Source organism: Notothenia rossii (genome assembly GCF_949606895.1).
Source record: "Notothenia rossii genome assembly, chromosome: 8".
In the NCBI taxonomy this organism is placed as follows: domain Eukaryota; kingdom Metazoa; phylum Chordata; class Actinopteri; order Perciformes; family Nototheniidae; genus Notothenia; species Notothenia rossii.
In genome coordinates this window covers 73,307,363-73,328,755 of record NC_136906.1, presented here as the reverse complement: position 1 = coordinate 73,328,755, position 21,393 = coordinate 73,307,363, and the positions used below count along the sequence as shown (strand labels likewise).

At 39.4% G+C, this 21,393-nt stretch overlaps 1 protein-coding gene across 1 annotated transcript in view; it reads right to left on the bottom strand.

Annotated features, from left to right (window-relative positions):
* lama2 (laminin, alpha 2) overlaps positions 1-21,393 on the bottom strand; it is a 199,125-nt gene that overhangs the window by 155,250 nt on the left and 22,482 nt on the right. Inside the window, exons 2-3 of the mRNA XM_079645313.1 lie at positions 3,008-3,178; positions 553-665 (exon numbers count right to left, since the gene is read on the bottom strand). Coding sequence (XP_079501439.1) covers positions 553-665; positions 3,008-3,178 — 284 coding nt within the window. The remainder of the gene's footprint in view (positions 1-552; positions 666-3,007; positions 3,179-21,393) is intronic.

Sequence of the window (21,393 nt, the reverse complement as noted above, 5' to 3'; positions counted from 1 at the left end):
CTTCCAACGCCGCTGTGTGGATGGGCCATTAGACTAAGCTGGGCAACACCTTACTTCTCAGCCCAGTTTAAAAAAAAAAAAGAATTCATGATTTTGTGAAATATGTTAATGTTTCCTTTGACGATTTGTTTTATTCCCATGAAAGACAATGCACCTAACACTGTATACACGGACATCTTTCACTAAAATTATGTTTTCCTAATAGTGCGTTAAACTGCCTCAAATCACAGACTAATACAAAGGTTTTTCATGCTGTTAGATGAACCTTGATGAAAAGGAATTCGTCTGCTCTGATCAGACAATAGAGGCTGCGGTCAGGTTTGATTCCCTTACAGTGGATTCCAGTAATGACGAGTCACCATTAAATTCCTCTGAAAAAAACATAAATCCGACCGCAGCTGTCGTTCTTTGTGAAGAAGGAGCCAAGTGTCAGTGCTACAGGGAGGGAAGGCTTGACTCAGTATTAGTGTAAAGATGGGGTAAGCCCGAGGGGAATACATGTGGAAGATAACACCCTCACAAGTATCATATTACAAATGTGTGTGTTTCTACCTGTTTTAAGTCCAGAGTGATTGTCACAGAGTGGTACTCTCTTCCATTCTTGATAGAGGGACTTTGCCACCAACGGTTTGTCCCGTCTATGGCGTACTCTATGGGATGTTGTTCTAGAAAAACACACAAACAAACACACAAAGAGAGATCGGAAATCAAAGTGAGGGTCAGAGTAGGGATGCATATCGTTGACTTTTTCTACGATACCGATACCACTGAACGATACCGATACTCAACCGATACATATCGTGATACTTTGAAAATGTGTCATCCCACAATTACTCCCATGAAGCGCTTTACGATATAGTTAACATGTCAAATGAATATTAAATTAAATTGTGGGACTCCTTGGACCTGTTAGTACTGAACAAACAATGAAAAATACATAAAAAATATGAAGAAAACCGATTATGGAATATCTTTTATAACACCCGCCATCAGATGTGCCGCGTGAATAGCACATCTTGTCAATGGAAACAGACCGTTATAGCACCGTTATAATTAATGTTAAACCTGAGATTCGACTAGAGAACAAATAAATAATAGAATAAAAGTCATGAGATCTCTGCATTGCACAAACAAACAAATCTCATCTTTAAAATCAACATTTGCATTCACTGGTGAGAGAAAACAAATCCCATCACAGTTAATTTGTGGGACTTACCTTTCTAGTATTGAACAAACAATGACAAATACATAAAATATGAAGAAAAACGATTATGCAATCTAATTTATAACACCCGCCATCACGGGCCACGGACTCACTTTTAAAATAAAAAAATATTTATAATTATATATTTATTTTTTTTCAGTATCGAAACCGGATCTGATTTCGGTACGGTATACCGTAGCCACCAGTAACCGGTATTTCGGTAATACCGGATACCGGTATGCATCCCTAGGTCAGAGGTCATATCAGTAATTGTATTCTATGTTATCTTAGATTTCAAATATCAAAAAGTCATTTTAGTCTTGAATGCAGCACTGAGGAACATTTTCCATTTAATTTTTTTTATAAAACTGGCATTTCAACCATTCAAGGCCAGATATCAAAAGCACACATTTCTACCTTATCAGAGAGAAATCATTTTTCTTTTCTTTCGTTTTCAGATTATTTTATTTCACTTCTGAATAAAAATAAATGTCACCCTATTTGCAGAATCTGCTCCTCGCTGCTGTTACTATTCCGCACAATAACTCGGACGCAACAGGAAGGAAACATATTATTAGTTTAACACAGAGAGAAGGTCACTTTGTTACACTTTAATGTATGCTGTGTGTAAGCCTTTGTTTGGGTGGTAATTGAATGAGAGAGTATTTTTAAGTGGCTTGACTTGCAGCTGTCAATCATCAGGCTACTTATGTGTGACATTTCTGTTACAAAAACCATGGAAACTATTGACAGAATAGTAAAAGGAGTCTTTCCTCTCCTCTTTTTAACTACATCCTTCCTTTTCCCTCATTTATCCAGGTTTTTTCCTCCTGTGTCTAAGAGGTTTTACATTGAAAGTTAAGAATGGACATGCAGAATTGCTTAATCAAAATACATTCCCATTGCCATTCAATTAAACAGTCTGTCCTACAGAAATAGATAATACAATAACAAGTCAATTAGGAACGGTTCGGTATATTAGAATAAAAAATGTCTAGAAGTCTAGAGATATCTTTTTGAAACTGATCTGCATCGAGTATATAGCTATAATACTTTTAGTTTTGTTATGACCACTTGAACTGTATGTTGTACTGTGTATTTGGAATGTTACTTTATTTCCCGGGGCTAAAAACACATCTCCATTGTTTTTCAATGTAACCGTCAATAAGTCGTCTGAATTTGAATCTATAGCTCATTCTCAATTATTGTACCTCGTGGGACTTTAACGGTGGTTTTCATCATCTAATCTTACTCTGAGCAAGAAAGAAAATAAGCATATCATCCATAGTTCCTTTAAAAGACAGAGAAAGTCTGTTATGCAACTCATCACTTGTTTTAAAAATACCTTTTTGATCTCAGTTTCATTTTCACCATACTCATTTCAAGCTTTATTTCCCCCCTCTTTCTGCAGCAGTAAAAACCCGCTTCATCCTTCTTCTCTCCTCTCATGCTGGTTGACTAACTGTCTGATTGCTAAGCTAACTAAGCAAAGCTAGCTAAGCAGGTGTAACCAAAGCCAACTGCACTCATTAGCTGACTGACTGGCTGGTTGATGACGGCCTGCTTCAGCGACTAACTGATGGTTAACTGAATCATTGATTGACTAAATAACTGTCTTGTATGAATTATGATCGCAGGCTAATTTTCTATTGTCATCTTGTCATGTCGCGATTGATTTCTCAGTTCATTCAGTGATTATCATTTCAGACAAACGGATTTGTTAACATCTGGCCAAGCTGGCACTAATTAACTAATCGAGCTTGATTAATTGTTGTAATCAGAATGCCTATAAGTCTGTCTTACCTGTGGGTGTTGTACTCTTTTGGTTGCAGATTCGACACTGAGCGTTTCTTATGGGCTGGCCGGGTACATGTTCCACCAGCTTACAGAACATCTCCGGACCCGTGGAACCACAGGTTGCATTAGTGGAGATATCTGCCATGGAGGCCAAGTTCAACACAGCTGGGAACAGACCTGAAATAAAAACACACAGACGAACAGAAACAGATGTTAAAAATTCAACCGATAGATCAACATATTATTATGGAAGCTTGTTAGACATACTGTAAATGCAACATAATATTAAGAGTGTGGTGTTTTTGGAAATACACTTGTTTATGCTTGATACACACATGAAGTTGGTATCAATATTCTCATTTGAGAACTTGAAAGCAAACAATGACATAAGACAATTCATTAAATGTATTAACATGTCAATTCAATGTTTACCTAATTACCTTTAAGCTGTCTTTAAAATATGTTTTCATTTCCTGTTCTTATCTCTTTTTTTGACAGTATGTTGGATTTGCTCTTCAGTTTTATTTGAAACCTGAGGATGTATGACTTATCCAGTTTGTAATCCTGTATTTAATAAAAGTATAGTTGAACGCAATTAGGAGCAGCTCAAAGGAGGTCAGAAAGGATTTCATCTTCAAAACAACCTGTGTTGCTAAAAAGCAGAACATTATGTGTTATTAGGAACCCAGAGAACACCCTGCTTTGCTCAAATGTTTTGTTCTTAAAATCATTAAATTGTGTCAGTTTCTGTGTGTAGTCTTGCAGCGAGTGAGCCAGCTTGCACAGTTGTTCTGAGGTTATGAGTAATTAGTGGGGAACATGAGGGGGAGGGCAGGTTTTGTACCAGTCATTTATATAATCTGGGTATATTTTGGTTACAGTCTAATGCAGTTAACATCATTTACCCCTCACAGATAGAGCAAGCCATATTCACTTTATCTTTGCATAAAAGAAACATGCAGATTAAAGAAAAAATTGTTCAGCCAGTTTTCAACTGTGCAGATTTGAGCCTGCTATTAGGCCAGTTTTCAACTGTGCAGATTTGGGCATGCTACTTTATCAAAGGACTGTTCATTTGCATTATGTTGCTCAAGCATTTTCCACTTCCTTTCCGTGGCTATTTTAAACTGCTTGAGCTCATTTTATTATGGAAAACAATCCTAAGTACACACTTTTTTTCCAAGATATTATTATGTTATACTATTCAAAAATATCTTTCTGATCTTGCGATATAATTCACAAAATATCGTTCTTGCATCCCTATCTTATCCTAATGTCTCTGTTGTATTATTTGGTGAAGTATCTGGACTAAATGCTACATAGAAATGCATGTAATGTAATACATTGGATTATAATTAGGATTTTTTGGCATGCATCACATTGTTTGTCTATATGTGCACATAGTTTAAAGTATTTGAGTGCCAAGTAGCTCTGAGACTTCTAAACAAAGCGATGATAACTCATGTCTACATGTCATCAGCACACAAATGCACCATGAGAATAAGCACCGGTTTTTCTAGGCTGTGTGTTCCCAGAGTAAAAGCACATTCGTCTCAGAGTCAATGACAAGCTTGTTGGACTTAAGGTACTGGAATGCTCAACATACTGTGCACGTGGTTCACACTTCCTGTCTGGCAAACACACACAGACAAACACATGCACGTCCGGCACAATGTCACATGTCCCAGACGTGATGTAAGGTCAACAACTTTTACAGTTAAACACTGTACACTGTGTACAAACATAAACACAGAGATGCGGGAATGTACAGAGGGAGAGATCAGATTGAAAGACTGTAAGAGAAATGAAGCACTTGTGAAAGGTTGGACGGTGTGTGTGTGTGTGTGTGTGTGTGTGTGTCCAGATGAGTCCAGCTGTTTGGCCAGATGTCAACACTGATGAACTGTGAAGAACATCTGAGACACCCAAAGTCTCTCTCACACATGTGTACACATTCTCACAGTAGTACTCACAACATATCATATACACACTCTGCATACCTTCAGAAATTCTCACAACTGATATCTGAGAATCTACACGAGGGAGGAAAGATTTCCATAACGGTGTTTTCTTGGAGGGAAAGTTCTCACTGTGTTTCCGAAAAATGTGGGGGGGTAATATCATACCACATCCGGGTTGTGTTTGTAGAGACTCACATATTGCAGCTTTGAGTAAATCAGATATGAGAAAGGGGTCTGATTTTGAGAAGAAAAAAGTAACCATAACACACATGTAAAGTTAGGATATTAAATTAGGGTTTTTTCATTCATGTGTTGCAGTTTATGTTGATGTTGGCACGTTATATTTATCAATTCATCACGATAATGACACTCCTAGGCAATTGTGTGTCTAGACCAGTGGTTCCCAACCTTTTTTCCCAAGAGCCCCCCCAAATGACTCCTGTTGGAAGTTGCGCCCCCCCACACACAAACACACACAGGGGGGGGGGGGTTATTGGACTCAGGATTAATTCATTTGGATTCCCGCTGTATGAAGAAATTAAAGGACGGCGCGGAAGTGGAAACAATTCACAAAGGGATTAAACTGTTTAAAACACATGCTCAAAGTAAGCCGGATTTTGCCGATGTGTTTATGTGGATTCAAAAGTCATAAATAATCTACAAAATGGAGGAGACCGATCTGATCGGAGCAACTGTGACAAATAATCCAACTGAAACCGGCATGGACAATGACTATGTTTTAAAAATGCGCTTATTCAGACAAGCCTGGTTTGGACACTATACGGGCAGAAGAAACATTTCTATTAAAGAAAGAATTATACATTGCTGTCTTTTTATGCCTTTAATAGCTACTAACTTGAATTTTTATTCAAATTAATTAATCAATTATGTTTTATATGTTATTGTGATGTAGAGACAAGGCTTTTAGTGACAATCATGTATTGCGTTACAATTATATATATAAAAAAATTTTTTTTTAAATAAGTCTAAATATTATATTTGGCCTCAAATCATCTGAGGCCTGGCGCCCCCCCTGCGATCTTTGGCGCGCCCCCCCCAGGTTGGGAACCACTGGTCTAGACTACTGTCACACAACACAACACTTTCAATACTTATTCTAGATTTCTTAGTCAGCATTGAATTCTGGGCTATTTTCTTTTCTGCTTTCTTTTGAAAGTCCAATAGTAGAGCACTCTATATTATTAACGTCAGACTTTTGGTGGCTGTGTGATATTGTTTTCCACTCTTTTGATCCAAACATTTTCAATAGCTCCCGACTCTACAGCCTTTGGTATTTAGTCTTTACAAAAATGAATGTTCACTGCAGTTTAAAAAACTGTTTGCATTCAAGGCTTTATTTGAAAACCTCAATATAAGCTTTGAACTCAGTTTGCACATTTTACTGATAATAAAGCTGCTTTTATTCGTGTTGAACCAAGTCTTTTCACTTCCTTCTTTTCATTGTGGCAGTTTTTGGATGTCTCAAGATTTTAAGTCTGATATTTGATTCACATCTCAAAGGCTCTAGTCATTGGAGAGCAGGTTGAACTCTTCACTGTGCCTTTTGTAAATGATATTCCCAATCTTATAAATCACAGTAGGCAAAAGGAAAAGCTCTAAAATAAGAGTAACAGCATCCATATATACTAACGGATTGATCCTTTGATGTAACTATTACAAGAGCAAACATGTGTGCACCATCTTATTGTCATGTTGTCAACACAGCAACTAATTGAACCATCTTCAAAGTGAAATATATCTTATTTAAGGCTTTAATAAAAGATCATATTGGTTTCTTTAATAAACACATTTCTCATGATCCGTCTCCACACCGTTTCTAACGACTGCCTCCTCCTTCTGTCAGGAAATCTAGCCACCACCATGCGTAATTATGGATATTCATTCATAACCTGGATAGAAATGTGTGTGGGAGTAAGAATATCTTTAATAGTGTAATTTCACCTAGATTTGAGACAGCTAATATCATAAACACCATCAGCTCTGCATGTCTGAATTTAAAGAATCACAAGGGGTCAGAAAAGAAACATTATTTGTTCAAAGTGAAAGCACATGTTTAGTTAGTGCCATTTTCATCTCTTTCAATCTGGCTGGGACCCTTGCATGTTCACATAACACATTTCCAAACTTTAATTATAAAAGCACATACAAAAATAAAATAATGCAGGGAACAACAAAGAAAATCCAATATGATTTCAACGACATTTCCTTTATAGATTTTGTCACTGTGTTGGCTGCCATAACAACTTTTCTAAACATTACAATTATCTCTTGGGAGAATGTCATCATGGGTACAACTCCAACTCTGATAACACTTTCTCCCTTTGCTTTTATGTCCAACAATGAGGTGAGATAACAACAGAGACACAGAGAGGGCTGGCTAAAGAGAGGGCTCACATTTCAGATTCACTCAATGACAAGGACACAATGACTGTCTGCCTTCAGCTCTAAGGCTTTCTCACACACACACACACACACACACACACACACACACACACACACACACACACACACACACACACACACACACACACACACACACACACACACACACACACACACACACACACACACACACACACACACACACACACACACACACACACACACACACACACACACACACACACACACACACACACACACACACACACACACACACACACACACACACACACACACACACACACTATCTACTCAGGTTCATCACCTTCCATTCTTTTCTCTCTGCTCTGATAACCATGGTAACCCGTCTATCTGTCCGTTGGCCTCTCTATGCCGCGTCTACGCTCTGTTAACCAGATGTCTCGGAGGATTTGCTGCCATACAGCCTCTAAATTATAATACTGTCAGAATGTATAAGCACACACAGGGACAGCTGGGAAATTTCATCGTCAAAGAAGTTGTTTCAACACTCCCAAAGACTGATTACAAGGAAACAACCATTGAAAAAATGGGCGGAAAAACACTAATGTTACCCAAAGAATAATTACAGTACAGGGTATTGCGTCATCATATCAAAATGTTCAAATGTAGAAATTATCATATAATGTCACATTGCGCTTATGTTTTACACTTCAAATGTGTCCATACAAATATATATCTATACATATGTTGGAGAGAAACTAAATAACACATTTGATTTTCTCAGCATCAACCAAATCTAGCTTGAATATTCAACCTTGATTTTGTCACAAGGTTCATTGACTAATTGGACATTCCTGGAGCTTTCAGCCACACATTGTGGTCTTTTTCTATGAAAAGGCTTTGATTCGTTATTTGTTTTCGGTATTTGTCCTTGATGTTTCAAGTGGAGAGGCTGAGATGCAAGAAGAATGTCAGACCTATTATCGTATCGTTTATCGTATCGTCACATGTTTTTGCATGACCAGAAAAGCCACTAAAGACTTAACCATCTCACTAAGAAGAAATCAAACCTCTTCTAGTGTTGCAAGATGTGGGAATTCAATTTTACACCGACCAGAGATTTGATGCTTTTCAACCGTTATTGTATTCTAAAAAGAGGAGTAAAGACACCCAGGACTTCCATCTATATCCCAGGGTACACCTGCTCCAACAAATATAGTGTTTACAAAAGTGACGATATTGAAGGACACTACTTATCAATGCAGTAGGAAGAACAATACGATATCAATATGGGAGTTAAATCTAAACTTAAGTAAAAAATATCCAGACATGACTGGATTTCCACCAAATTCAGGATGACAGCAAATATATTCTATCGTATGAAGGCTTCTCATGACATTATGAATAAAACTTTATCCGTTTATTTCTGTGGACGATGAGTCTGCACTGCTTGTCCTGCTGCATGGATGTGTGTGTGCATGCGAGTGTGTGTGTGATGGATGTGTTATTGTTGAGTTTTGAGGCTAGATGTATGCTTGATGGAACAAGAAGAAGGTTGAAAAAGACAGGATCATCTCTCTCTGTATCTCTCCTTCTCTCTCTCGCCCTTCCATCCAGAGCATTTGGGGGGGGGGGGTGAGAGAGATATGGATGCAGAGAAAGAAAGAAAGATTGATGGAGATGGATTGAGGGATTCCCAGAGAAAGATAGAGTGTTGTTTAAAAGGGTCATGGCCAGGAGGGGAATGAAGGATGAGACTGCGATAATCCTGTATACTCTGACACACACACACACACACATAAACACAATGGCTCAGAGCCTACATACAGATATCTGCATATAGAAGTGTGTGTGGGCATAGAAATAGAGACGTAAAGCAGACACAATCGCCAATCGTAAAAGCACTTGCAAAAATATACAATCAACAATATGTCTACAATGCAGACACATATGAAAGCTTCGAATGTATCATGTGATCATGTTAGTCAAAATCAAATCATACGCACCCCATACTCAAATTAATTTCCACCTAGAAATCAGACCAAGATAAAATACAAACACTAATAAGTCCTCAGCTTGGGAGGACCTCTCCGAGGAAACTAATCAGCTTTGTGAGCTTAGATGTGCTCTGAACACCTGACAAATGATTTTTCTTCCACCTCTGAGTTTCACAAACGAGACACTCCAGGAAATGGGATTTTAACAGTTTAACAAGGGCAAGAGAATTCAACACATGTCCCTGCTGGTGAAAAAGACACTCAAAATGTCCGGATACAGAGGAAACAGAGAGTGTTTGTGTCTACACCCACACTCTCCAGATCATGACTTCATTATGTGGCGATCCAGGAATATCAAACTTCTAATGATGATGAAAAACAAAAAGGTACACGCTACTTGCTGACACATTCTGGTTGCATTTTCTTTCTGTGTCTGACTATGACCGCAGTGAAATAGGAAAGATCCAACAGCTCCTTTCTCATGAAGGCAACAGTTAAAAATTGTAAAAATGTTAACACACACACACACACACACACACACACAGACACACACACACACACACACACATATTCTCAGTATCATTACATTCTGTGTGTGTCAGAATATAACCAGGAAGTTGCAGCAATATAAATGTCTTATCTTTATTTTTATCCTGCTTAATTTAAGAACATAATTATCCTGTTATCATCGAACTGTGTATCCCTGTAGAAATCAGATAGAGTGAAAATAATTTCCCAAGACAATTACCTAATTAAAGTAGATTTATAGATAACACCACAATAAGTGCACAGCTTAGGTAAAGAACAGCACTGTATGAATCACCACAGTTCAACACCTACATAGTATAGCGAGGTATTTAAAGAGGCCCTAATGTGCTTTTTGGGGGTTTTCTCTTTCCTGTAGTGTGTTATATAGGTGTGTGTGTGTGTGTGTGTGTGTGTGTGTGTGTGTGTGTGTGTGTGTGTGTGTGTGTGTGTGTGTGTGTGTGTGTGTGTGTGTGTGTGTGTGTGTGTGTGTGTGTGTGTGTGTGTGTGTGTCAATGGTCTGCAAAGGCTGACATCCCAAAGTTCACTCCACAGTGAGTTATCTGTTATCCTCCCCTAAAGAGAAATATTCTTGAATAACATCTACATGGCACACCGTGAGCGTCATGAAGACAAAAGTGTCTGAGGCGTAAATTACAATAATTGAATCAAATGAAAGGAAAATGAACAATGGCACGACGAGCATGATTTTCTCAATAATCACAAATGAAAGCTTAGAATATATCATGTGATCATGTTAGTCTAAATCAAATCATACGCTGGGGCTCACACACTCCTCTCTGTCAACCGGTCCTGGCTTCTGTTTGTTAAAACATTTATTATTCACTTAACTTTGGTAAAGCTCACATCTCACAAAAAAGGTTTAGTATTCACACACACACACACACACACACACACACACACACACACACACACACACACACACACACACACACACACACACACACACACACACACACACACACACACACACACACACACACACACACACACACACACACACACACACACACACACACACACACACACACACACACACACACACACGGTGAGACTGGAGTTCAGCGACAAAATATAAAACTACATTGTTTCATAAGCAGACGGTTTAGAACAGGGGTGGGGAACCTCCGGCCTCCGGGCCGTATACGGCCCGCGAGACCATTTGGTACGGCCCTCGGGGTAATTTATAAACACACACAAAAAAGAAATCTAGACAGCAAAATAATTAAACAAGCTTGTTTTTCCTGGCCAAGGTCAGGGTCCTTGAAGACAACACGAGCCTAACGTGTCATCACGTGGTATATGTCTCGTCTGACAGGAGTGTAGTTCTAACGGAGAGCACCAGAACGCGGCTCCGGGCCGGGACTTCACAAATTGCAATACCCATAAGGAGCTGTACACATGCCGCAGTTTTTACGTGGCTGTGTCTTTAGTTGAAAGCCCAGTGGCGATCTGTTCCTCTGTCATACTGATCATACAGTCAATAACGTTGTTGTTATTAGCATCTGGTTAGCTAGCGATGCTAACGAATATAAGAAGCTTTTTCTCCAACCAGTGAGGTAAAGGCACATCTTTATATGATCATTATAGTTCTAGAAAAATAAGAGAATAAAGTAAACAGTTATACAATACTAATATGACAGTTAAAAAAAGTTGTTATTAATAAACAAGAATACAATTTAAAAGGGAATTGATTTGTAAAATATCCATAAAGAAACAAATCTGCTTACAGTTCTGTTTCATATGGGTGTTGAGAGATGTATCCATAGATCTCTTCATGTTGCTCTCAAAGTGCACCAGATTGATGCTTTTAACTTCAACATTTAAAAAAAATCTTCCTGGTGGTGCATGCCCCCAAACCCCCCGAGCTGAGGTTAGATCCGCCCCCCCCCCCCACCCCACTTAAATCATGTCCACATGGATATGAAACTAAATACATTTTGCACACATCTTGTGTCCATATCTTTCTGTTTTGGTGGTCATGCCACGGTGCATGAATGCGTGGGTCATGGTCAAATATCTGGATTAAGAGGTTGCTTTTTCTTTGCACAGCATGAAAGAAACGCGAAATTAATGGGCTGTGATTTGAGTTTTTTTAAGCAGACGTTGAGTTCAATAATTTGTACGGCCCTCGAAGGATGTTGTAAAAATTGAAATGGCCCTTGAGAGGAAAAAGGTTCCCCACCCCTGGTTTAGAAGCTAACATTATAACTGTGCTTGATTTTTATATTTGCTGTTGTAACTTATTGTCTTCTGTTTGCGATTGTAGTAATGTGTTATTTATGACTTGCATGTACAGCACTTTGGCTCGACCAAAAATCGTTTTTAAAATGTGCTATATAAATAAAACCTGATTTGATTATGCTGTAAAAAGCTCAATTATAGACGGGCGATAGGCAATGTCATAAGACGACTGCTCAAACGTTATTAGTCAATTACATTTCGGAAAATAAAAGACAACTAAAAAATGTCCAATGCCAACATCTTGTCTCTGGATATTTCAAGTTAATCCATTCAATTTGTGTAACAGTGTTTCACTTTAAACAGCACCTGGTTATTTCAAGGGCTACAAGAAAATGTCATTACTCACGTTATTAGCTTATGAAATTACCCTGAAAAAGTTGCAGGAGGTTTTGATCTGAAGGTGTTCAAATGTTTGGGAATAAAACATCTCAAATGCAATGCTGAGAATATGATGTGGACAGATTGATACGAGTGACCCTAAGTTCATAGTTAACATGCTTGAAGCTTAAGTATTGACGCTGAATGTTGTCATAATGAATGCACTCTCATTCTTGCATTTTGGGTATATATATATAGTAGTCAATGACTGCTTATTAATGCTAATTTCTTACTAATTAAAAACACAAAGACTATTTATGATGAGTCACTCTGTGTCTGTCTCCCGAAGCGTAACACTGAATACATTACATATCAAGCTTATTGCGAATTAAAAAACGTTACTGTAGAGTGTCACTAGCCACATTTTACAAATCAAACTTGTGAAAACAGTGTCGGTCTGCTTTTGACTCGCATTCGTTTGACCTCGGCTGCTGTTTTTATCGATGTTATCCCTCCATAGTTGTAAATAAATGTCCGTTAGTTCTTTTGTTATTACTTCTCTGTTGTGATATGAGGAAATGAACATTAATCTATATTTTGTTTCCCTGCCCGTATCTCTGGCTTTACATCTGTTGGCTGCTCTTCTGTCGACCTCCAGGGGTCTTCAGAGAAAGCTGAAATACAAACTAAGTCAACATCCTGCTCCCACTAGGACGTCCTGCCCCGGGAGTCTGTCTGTGTGTGTGTGTGTGTGTGTGTGTGTGTGTGTGTGTGTGTGTGTGTGTGTGTGTGTGTGTGTGTGTGTGTGTGTGTGTGTGTGTGTGTGTGTGTGTGTGTGTGTGTGTGTGTGTGTGTGTGTGTGTGTGTGTGTGTGTGTGTGTGTGTGTGCACGTGTGTGTGCACGTGTGTGTGTGTGTGTGTGTGTGTGTGTGTGTGTGTGTGTGTGTGTGTGTGTGTGTGTCAGCAATGAAGCTCCAAAGAATGAATGGTCCATTATACAAAGAAAATACAGGCAGAGAGGGGTTTTAAAAAAATAAGTAAGAAATTGTGGACAGATCAGCAGGGTCAAGATATCGCTCCATCTCCCTTCCCTCCTCTGTCCCTTAATAAATAATATTTTGTGGACTTAAACCGCATGACAAGATCATCCTTTCTCTCCTGCTATTGCCCCATTCCACATGCCATGTCCAGGACGGCAAAGTGGTTTGTTTTTATATCACAATGCACATTATTTTACTAAAAAAGGGCTCAGTCCGATGTTAGCGTTTTCATCCATTGGTCGTCATAGTCACTGAAATTGATGCCTTTATTTTAATAATTCAGATTCTGCTAATTGTATCTTTTATATATTGCTGTTCTGTATATTTTTTCTCATTATGCCCATCTTTATTACTGCTTGTAATTGCGGTTTCAGGAAATTAGAGGCCCAAATGTTGCCTTTTTCCAGATGGCCACACAATGATCACAGAAGAAGAAGAGGGAGGGACATGTGGTCTTACAGTATGTGTGTGTGTGTGTGTGTGTGTGTGTGTGTGTGTGTGTGTGTGTGTGTGTGTGTGTGTGTGTGTGTGTGTGTGTGTGTGTGTGTGTGTGTGTGTGTGTGTGTGTGTGTGTGTGTGTGTGTGTGTGTGTGTATGCGTGTGTAGGGTTGATCTTTGCAAATGCTGTCCTCTTGCAGACGGTCACAAACTCAGACTAAACAGGAAAACCACAAAGTTATAGACAGTTAATCCCCTACTTAGGCACACTTACACACACACACAAACACACACATAAACACACACACACAAACACACACTCAAGGAAATCACCATGTCTGCTGAAGGTGATGCCTTTGCTCCAGACTGGAGGGGGGGTCCGCTAAATGTTCTCCCAGGAGGCCAACTGGGTTCTCTCTGCACTTATAATAGTTTTTCAGACCAGAATGTGGGGTAACATGCAACATACTTTAAGTCCATCTACATGTATAGTGAATAAATGTGGGAGGGCTTTAGAAATACAATATTGCCTTTACAGTCTCTATCTGGTTATATTTCCCTATCAAACCCTTTACTGGACAATTCTCTGTATGCCAAGTCTCACAAAAAACTCCAGGATAAGGACAATTCTAAGTATAATTTGAAACAATTTCTAGTTAGAACAAAAGCAGACTTCTTATTTTTAGCAATCCCGGTAAATGGTCAGCTGCTGTTGGCAGATTTTATAGATGTAACTAGCTGATTAACTCTAAATGTGTGGGATGGTTAGACATTTGTCTGACATTTCCAGCTGATTCATTTAAAAATTGAAACCCTAAACAATTGTAACAACAGTAATGGATAAAACACAATAGTTTAAATACAGTGATTACAAATTTAAAGAAAGATGACCTAAAATAAACCAAAAACAAGTGGTACCAAAGATAGGTCCTCGTGTACTTTGGCATATTGAGAAAAATCTCCAAAGCTCGACTAGTTACTGCTGCTGACTAAAAGTATGGTAATGGAGGTTTTGAACTCTCAAAACAACCTCTATTACCCATAAGCAGGAGCACTAGCATGATACTAATGTACGTTGAAATCAGAGTTCAGTGAGTTAAAGACCGCACAGCATAAAAATGTAAGCTTCAATGTGAATTGTAAATAAAGTACAGGAAGACAGGGGCATAGAGAGGAATGTTTATGCGCAATAACTCCTGGATAAGTGGTTGACGTGATTTAGCTGAGCTAGCCAGCAGTAAATCCATCCTGCAATGGACCTACTGCACACACACACACACACACACACACTCTCACACACACACTCACAGTCCATACCTGATGAGGCAGTGATGAGGACTTTGTTAAATCATCCACAAGCACCTCAGAGACCCAGCTGTGTGTGTGGTGGTGTATGATTTAAGTAGGAACTCATCGGGGCTAGCCTTGGTTAATACTTACAGTCCAGCCAGCAGCCAAGGCCACTGCCTACACACACACACACACACACACACACACACACACACACACACACACACACACACACACACACACACACACACACAGGGATATGGGGGATATGTTGTTGTTGGTAATGAAAACATGCCAGTGAGTGGATTTACAGGAGAGAAAAACTTGACCTCTGGCCCTTAGAGAGATTTATCGTTGGTGGAGGATCTAATCCTCTCATAGCTACAATCACTACATTCTGCTCTCAAGCCTGTAACCATATAGAATAGAATCAAATCACATAGAAAAGAATAACAAATGTTATTTTCTTTGGAAAATCACTTTGGACATTTATCTCCTCACACTGCTGACTGCTCTGGATTTGAGTGTAAACGCGCCCTGGAGATAGACTCAGGGTTCAGTGACTGCTCAGATTTAAGAGCATGTTCAATGTGTGGCCTTCATGTTGAAGAAGAGCCAAACAATGACACAACTTGACCTCACAGAAGCTGAAGCTCTTCCATTGTGTCTGAGCACAACACCTATACAACTGGTCACAGAAGAGATTACTGCTGTGCTGGACTACAGTGGCTATTCGTTTTAATCAACATGGTTTAAAGTCGCCTCACAGTTTTGGCATTCGGAAAAATGTAACTTCCAGATGGGGGAGGTAATAAAGAGTCTGTTAAAAGTTCCTAATGTCTGAATGGCCTGATGTAGTTTCTCTCCAAACCAATATCAACTGGCCAAAGAATCATGGTCTTGCTAACTGAACCTGACGAAAGAGGACAAAATGACATTGGCTCATGTATGTATGAATAGCTCACTTTATCATTTATATGTATGCATACAGCTTTAAAGGTGGGGTAGGTACGTTTGAGAAACCGGCTCGAGATACACTTTTTGTTATCTTCCATGGAATGCTCTTAACATCCCGATAGCAATGAATATCTGAAGTGCTTTGACAACAAATACATTAAAAAATATCATCTGTGGAAGCCGTGGTACTGTAAAAAGCACGACCAATCATCTGAGCCGGCCCGGCTAAAATAACTGGATGGCCTACCTGCCTGTCAGCCTTCCATCTGTGCACAAACTTATCTCGTGCCCTCATTGGTCATGTGCGTGTTTGTATGTATATGTGTGTGTGTGTGTGTGTGTGTGTGTGTGTGTGTGTGTGTGTGTGTGTGTGTGTGTGTGTGTGTGTGTGTGTGTGTGTGTGTGTGTGTGTGTGTGTGTGTGTGTGTGTGTGTGTGTGTGTGTGTGTGTGTGTGTGTGTGTGTGTGTGTGTGTGTGTGTGTGTTGGAGGAGGGGCTCTGTAAGGAAGTGGCAGATTTGTTCCGGCTGTGTATTTTCAAATTCTCGCGCACTCGAGCTGGTTTCTCCAAAATGACCTACCCCACCTTTAAACGAAATGAGCCTTTGGATCATTGTGGAATAAAAGGAAAAAATAGTTTTATTATGATGATTAAAAATGATTAATACTGCAGGTTCTGAAACAGCTAAACAAAATGCCATGTAATAAGCAGTGTTTTTCGCTTATGTGTGTTGGACAATCTAAATGAACTGCTCTTTGAAAATGTTCAATATCTGAAGTCATGTCAGGCTTTTACAAGTTAAATTACATTATCGACACAAAGGCTTATTAGGGTTTGGGATGGAAGCATTTATATGTGACTGTAACCTAATAGACTATATATTTTTGCATGTACTGTCAGGATAATTAGAGTAACATTGTACATAGATTTGCTGAAAAAATCCATTAAATCTGAATTTAAGTTTGATGTTTACACACCGTCAAATTATGCTTCTCACAGGAACTCCATTGCAAATTAGTTTGTGACATGTTTAAGATTTAATGCTCCAGAACAGCAACTTAAATCTTGAGTAGATATTATTTTGACTATTGAAAAAGATCAAGAATGAAGGATACATCTCCACTTTATTTATTCTGAAATGGTAGATTAACTAATTATTGTACATTAATGCAGGAGACTAATAGAACGTCGGTGAGTATTATGAGTAGCATAGCATTCCGAGTGTTATTCTTGTACTGCAAGCCAAGTTGTAAGATGAAGTGTAACCAAGTTGTTTGATACATATATATATAAAACATGATGATGTCTTGAAACTGATGTAAATGTTGTGAGAGGATACGATGGAGACAGAAGCAGAAGGAGAGTCTGACTGTGATGACTAGAGGCCGGGCTATGTGCGTATAGGACTGTATTTGTGCATTTTGTTCATGTGTTTATGTAGATGTAAATGTGAGTGTGCAACATTTCCCATCTTAAATGTGTTATGTCCTTGTCAGGTCAGGAAATAACATCATTCTCTAGATGCGGCTGGTGGGGTCACAAGGGATTGTGGGTAATTGGAAATCCAGATGGACGTGCATGAGCTTCCAGGAAGAAACGGTTACCAAGGAGATTGAAACTGAACACACAGGCCACAACGTTAATATAGCTCATCTCCGTCTGTGCACCTTTCTTACTCTCTTATTTTTCCAATTCACTTTGATTTTCCATATCATCCCCCGTCTCATGGTCTTCCTCCTCTGTTTTCCACCTCAGTTGACTTGTGAATGATACAGGGAGAGACAGGAAACAGTGTACTATTGGCTGAAGAGCTGAGTGGGTGTGTCCGACGGGACCAATCAACAAAGTATGTACAAAAGGAACAGCCAGTTATCATGAGTAATATCAACCGTACACACACAGATAATAAATGTCAGTTGTCTTCTCTCGGGAACGACTTCTTCAGAGGACGAGGAGAGTTACCATCACAGAGACTGATGGAGGCTCCACTGACGGCCATTAGTCTCTCCGTTAGTTAGAGATGTAGTTGGCAGTGCTTAGATCTTAAGATCAGTTCCAACAGCTTTACAGTCTGTTGACAGCAGACTAAGCCAACAATCTGAAAGTCGACATGGATAACATCATTACAGGCCAACAAAAACACAACACAGATGTTCAGACCTGTTTTGCTTACAGGGTTTGAACACAAGTCTACTGAAAAAAGGACTGTTTTAGAGAATTTTACATTTGTGAAATAGGGATTTAATTCACTTTTATGGGTATCATGTGCTAAAAATAAATATTTCATAGGGAAGGAATGACCATGACATCAAAACATCCTATTACTGCCATGATACAGAGGGTCTTTTTAGTGTTTTATCCACTTTAGAGAGAAATTAGCCTAATAAATGCCTGATTTGTTCGGAAGTTATGTCAAAACGTTTGTCCTTTCCTCGATTGTTGGATCTCAAATAACATGATGATAGGCATCCAGGAAATTGGCAAAACTAAGTAAGTCAATTAAGGGTGTTTTTTTTTTTTAAAGCTTTGTCTAAAAGGAGGCCCCAACAATAAAACTGGACTGTCAAACTTCAAAATGACTCTTTCTTGGCTTGATTGTTAAATAGTGATGATCCTATAGGCATGGAGAAATTGAGCGCAACTAAAGGCTCTGACACACCAAAGAACACGTCCCGACGGACCCGATTGTTCTGTCGCCTCACGTCTCCTGCGTCTTGGCCAAAAAAATCGCACTGGAACACACCGCAAAGACTTCAGCCGACGGCCAAGTAGCACGTATGCACTGCGCATGCGTGCGGTACTGGAAAATGAAAAATAATAGCCGTCTGTTTGTGCCTTCTTCACTTCCGTTTCGCTTCTCATGCACTGATTCGCTAAGCTGAACAGCCAATCAGAGTGATTTATTTTGCCAGACAGCCTTTTGCCGAAGGTGTCGGCACGGCCGAAAAGACACGACGGTGCTGGACACACCAACCTGAGTAGGGCGGCAGGAGGCTCATCGACGGCCCGACATCTATCGACGGCCGAAATCGGCCCGGTGTGTCCGGGCCTTAAGGAACCCCGGATCCATAGAGAGGCGAAGTCCCGCCCATCTACTTCCGACCCATGGGACCTTATTTCGGAAAAATTATGTATTGAAGTCAATGGGGAGAGAAAACGTATCTTTCGATCCCGTTTGATTTGTGCCACGAATTACACATATGATGTTTGTCAATCTTAAAAAAATTATTTCCAAGTCAAAAAAGTCACAGTTTGTCGTAAAGCTGTTGAAATATAAGTCAATGAAAAATACGCAACTAGAAAGACTACAAATCCCAGAATCACGGTCCCGCATGCTGGCTCTTACGGAACCGACTAACTCCGCTTGTGTGTATGTACAGCTCTCAACATGCCCAGACTTGGAGTGATTTTCACCTCTTTTAATACTTTTCGCCTCATTCTGAAAGAAAGAAGTGAAATGTGCCAACGTGAGGCCGTCTTGGTGTGTGGTGCGAGACGGGAGAGGTAGTTCATTGAGCGGTTTCACACCAAAAAAGTGTTACTTCACAGTTTTACGACACATTTTTTTTGTTTTTAAATTGACAAACATCTATGTGTAATTCGTGGCACAATTCAAACGGTATCGAAAGATAATCTTTCTCTCCCCATCAACTTCAATAAATAATTTTTCCGAAATAAGGTCCCATGGAGCTCCCCCGGAAAGGGAGGGACTTCGCCTCTCTATACAGTGTGTTTAACTATCTTTTAATACAAATCAGTATTAAGAAATGGAGTTCACGTGGAGTTAAGAGGTTCTCACACACAGCATTAAATGATGGCTGTGGATTTTGACAGAGATCAGCTACATGTTGCTGACTCATCGTTTCTGACCGCACACTGATGACTACAGAGCTACTATTAGCTGCCCTCAGGCTACCGCTAACTGCTCTGGCACTGGAAATGTTCAGGTTAGATCGAGCGCAGCTGAAATGTGTGTTTGACAATATAGAATCCATTATAGTGTGTGTGAGAGCTTAATAGACAGTATGTATACAGTAAGTGTGTGCCCAGTGTTTTATGACAATATTAAATCTCATAAGCTTAAAGAGCAACTTGCAGGGTTTTTTTTTTTACTACATTTATGCTTAACCTTGCCTGAAAATTACAATTAAGTGAATGCAGGATTTGATATGTTTTACAAGACATAAGGGCAGGAATTCAGAGGGAAATTAGCCGTTTTGAGCTCTGCTACTAAAAACTGCTTTTTTTTTAACGTCATACGTCAAACCCATCATATTACGTCACATGGGGGAGCAACTTTCTTGGACTCCTTCTCTGCCCAATCAACGGTAGTAGTTTGTAGTTGGTTTGAGCGGTTGTGATTTAGTGAGCTGGTATTTTTTCGGTAATTTTACATTGCATTTCACAATTTGTAATCATGGTGATGTCCTGTCAGTGTCAGGACATTGAGTCCACAGTTTCCCTAACAGGAAAAGGACCGGTGCTAGCTTTCAGTCCTGGATGTGTTGTGCGAGGTGCAGCACATACAGTACTCTCCACAGCTGAAGCCTATCAAACAAAACGTTTATCTTGAAACCGTATTACGTATTATTTCTCTCTCTCTCTCCCCTCCGGTAGCCTACACAGCACCGTAAAACGTAGTGTGGAGTTGCATTAGGTAAAGCGAGATACGGCTGATACTTGCGCATTAGTTTCTGTTATGGATCAGTATCAACAGTCCTGCCAGTAACGTTACCATATTATCAATGCTACTTTAGTTATAGCCTGATATATGATAGCTAACTTCACAATGTTGTGATGTGACGTTAGCTAACATTACTGTAGCTAACGCCGGTCACTCACCAAGACAGCTGCTCTGTTCTCCACTGGTTCTCCACACACCAAAGCTCAATTTCTCTCCGATGGCCGTTATTTTTTCTAATCCTTGGCTGCTCCTGGTCTCTTGGACGCCTAGCAGGCTCATGATTATAATTATATGCATTCGAATATTTATTTTCAACCTCTTGTGTCAAAACTAGCATTGTGATCCATGTTTATTCATACGTTAGACCGGCCGCTCTCCCCCATGTTACGTCACACGCGTGAGTTCACGTGGGGAGGCTTTTTTTATGCGGAAGTAAAAATGTCATACAAAAACGACGCCAGATGTCACTGTACTGTATATTTCTGTATATTATTTTGAAAATCTACATCATTTTCCAACACATTTATTCACTG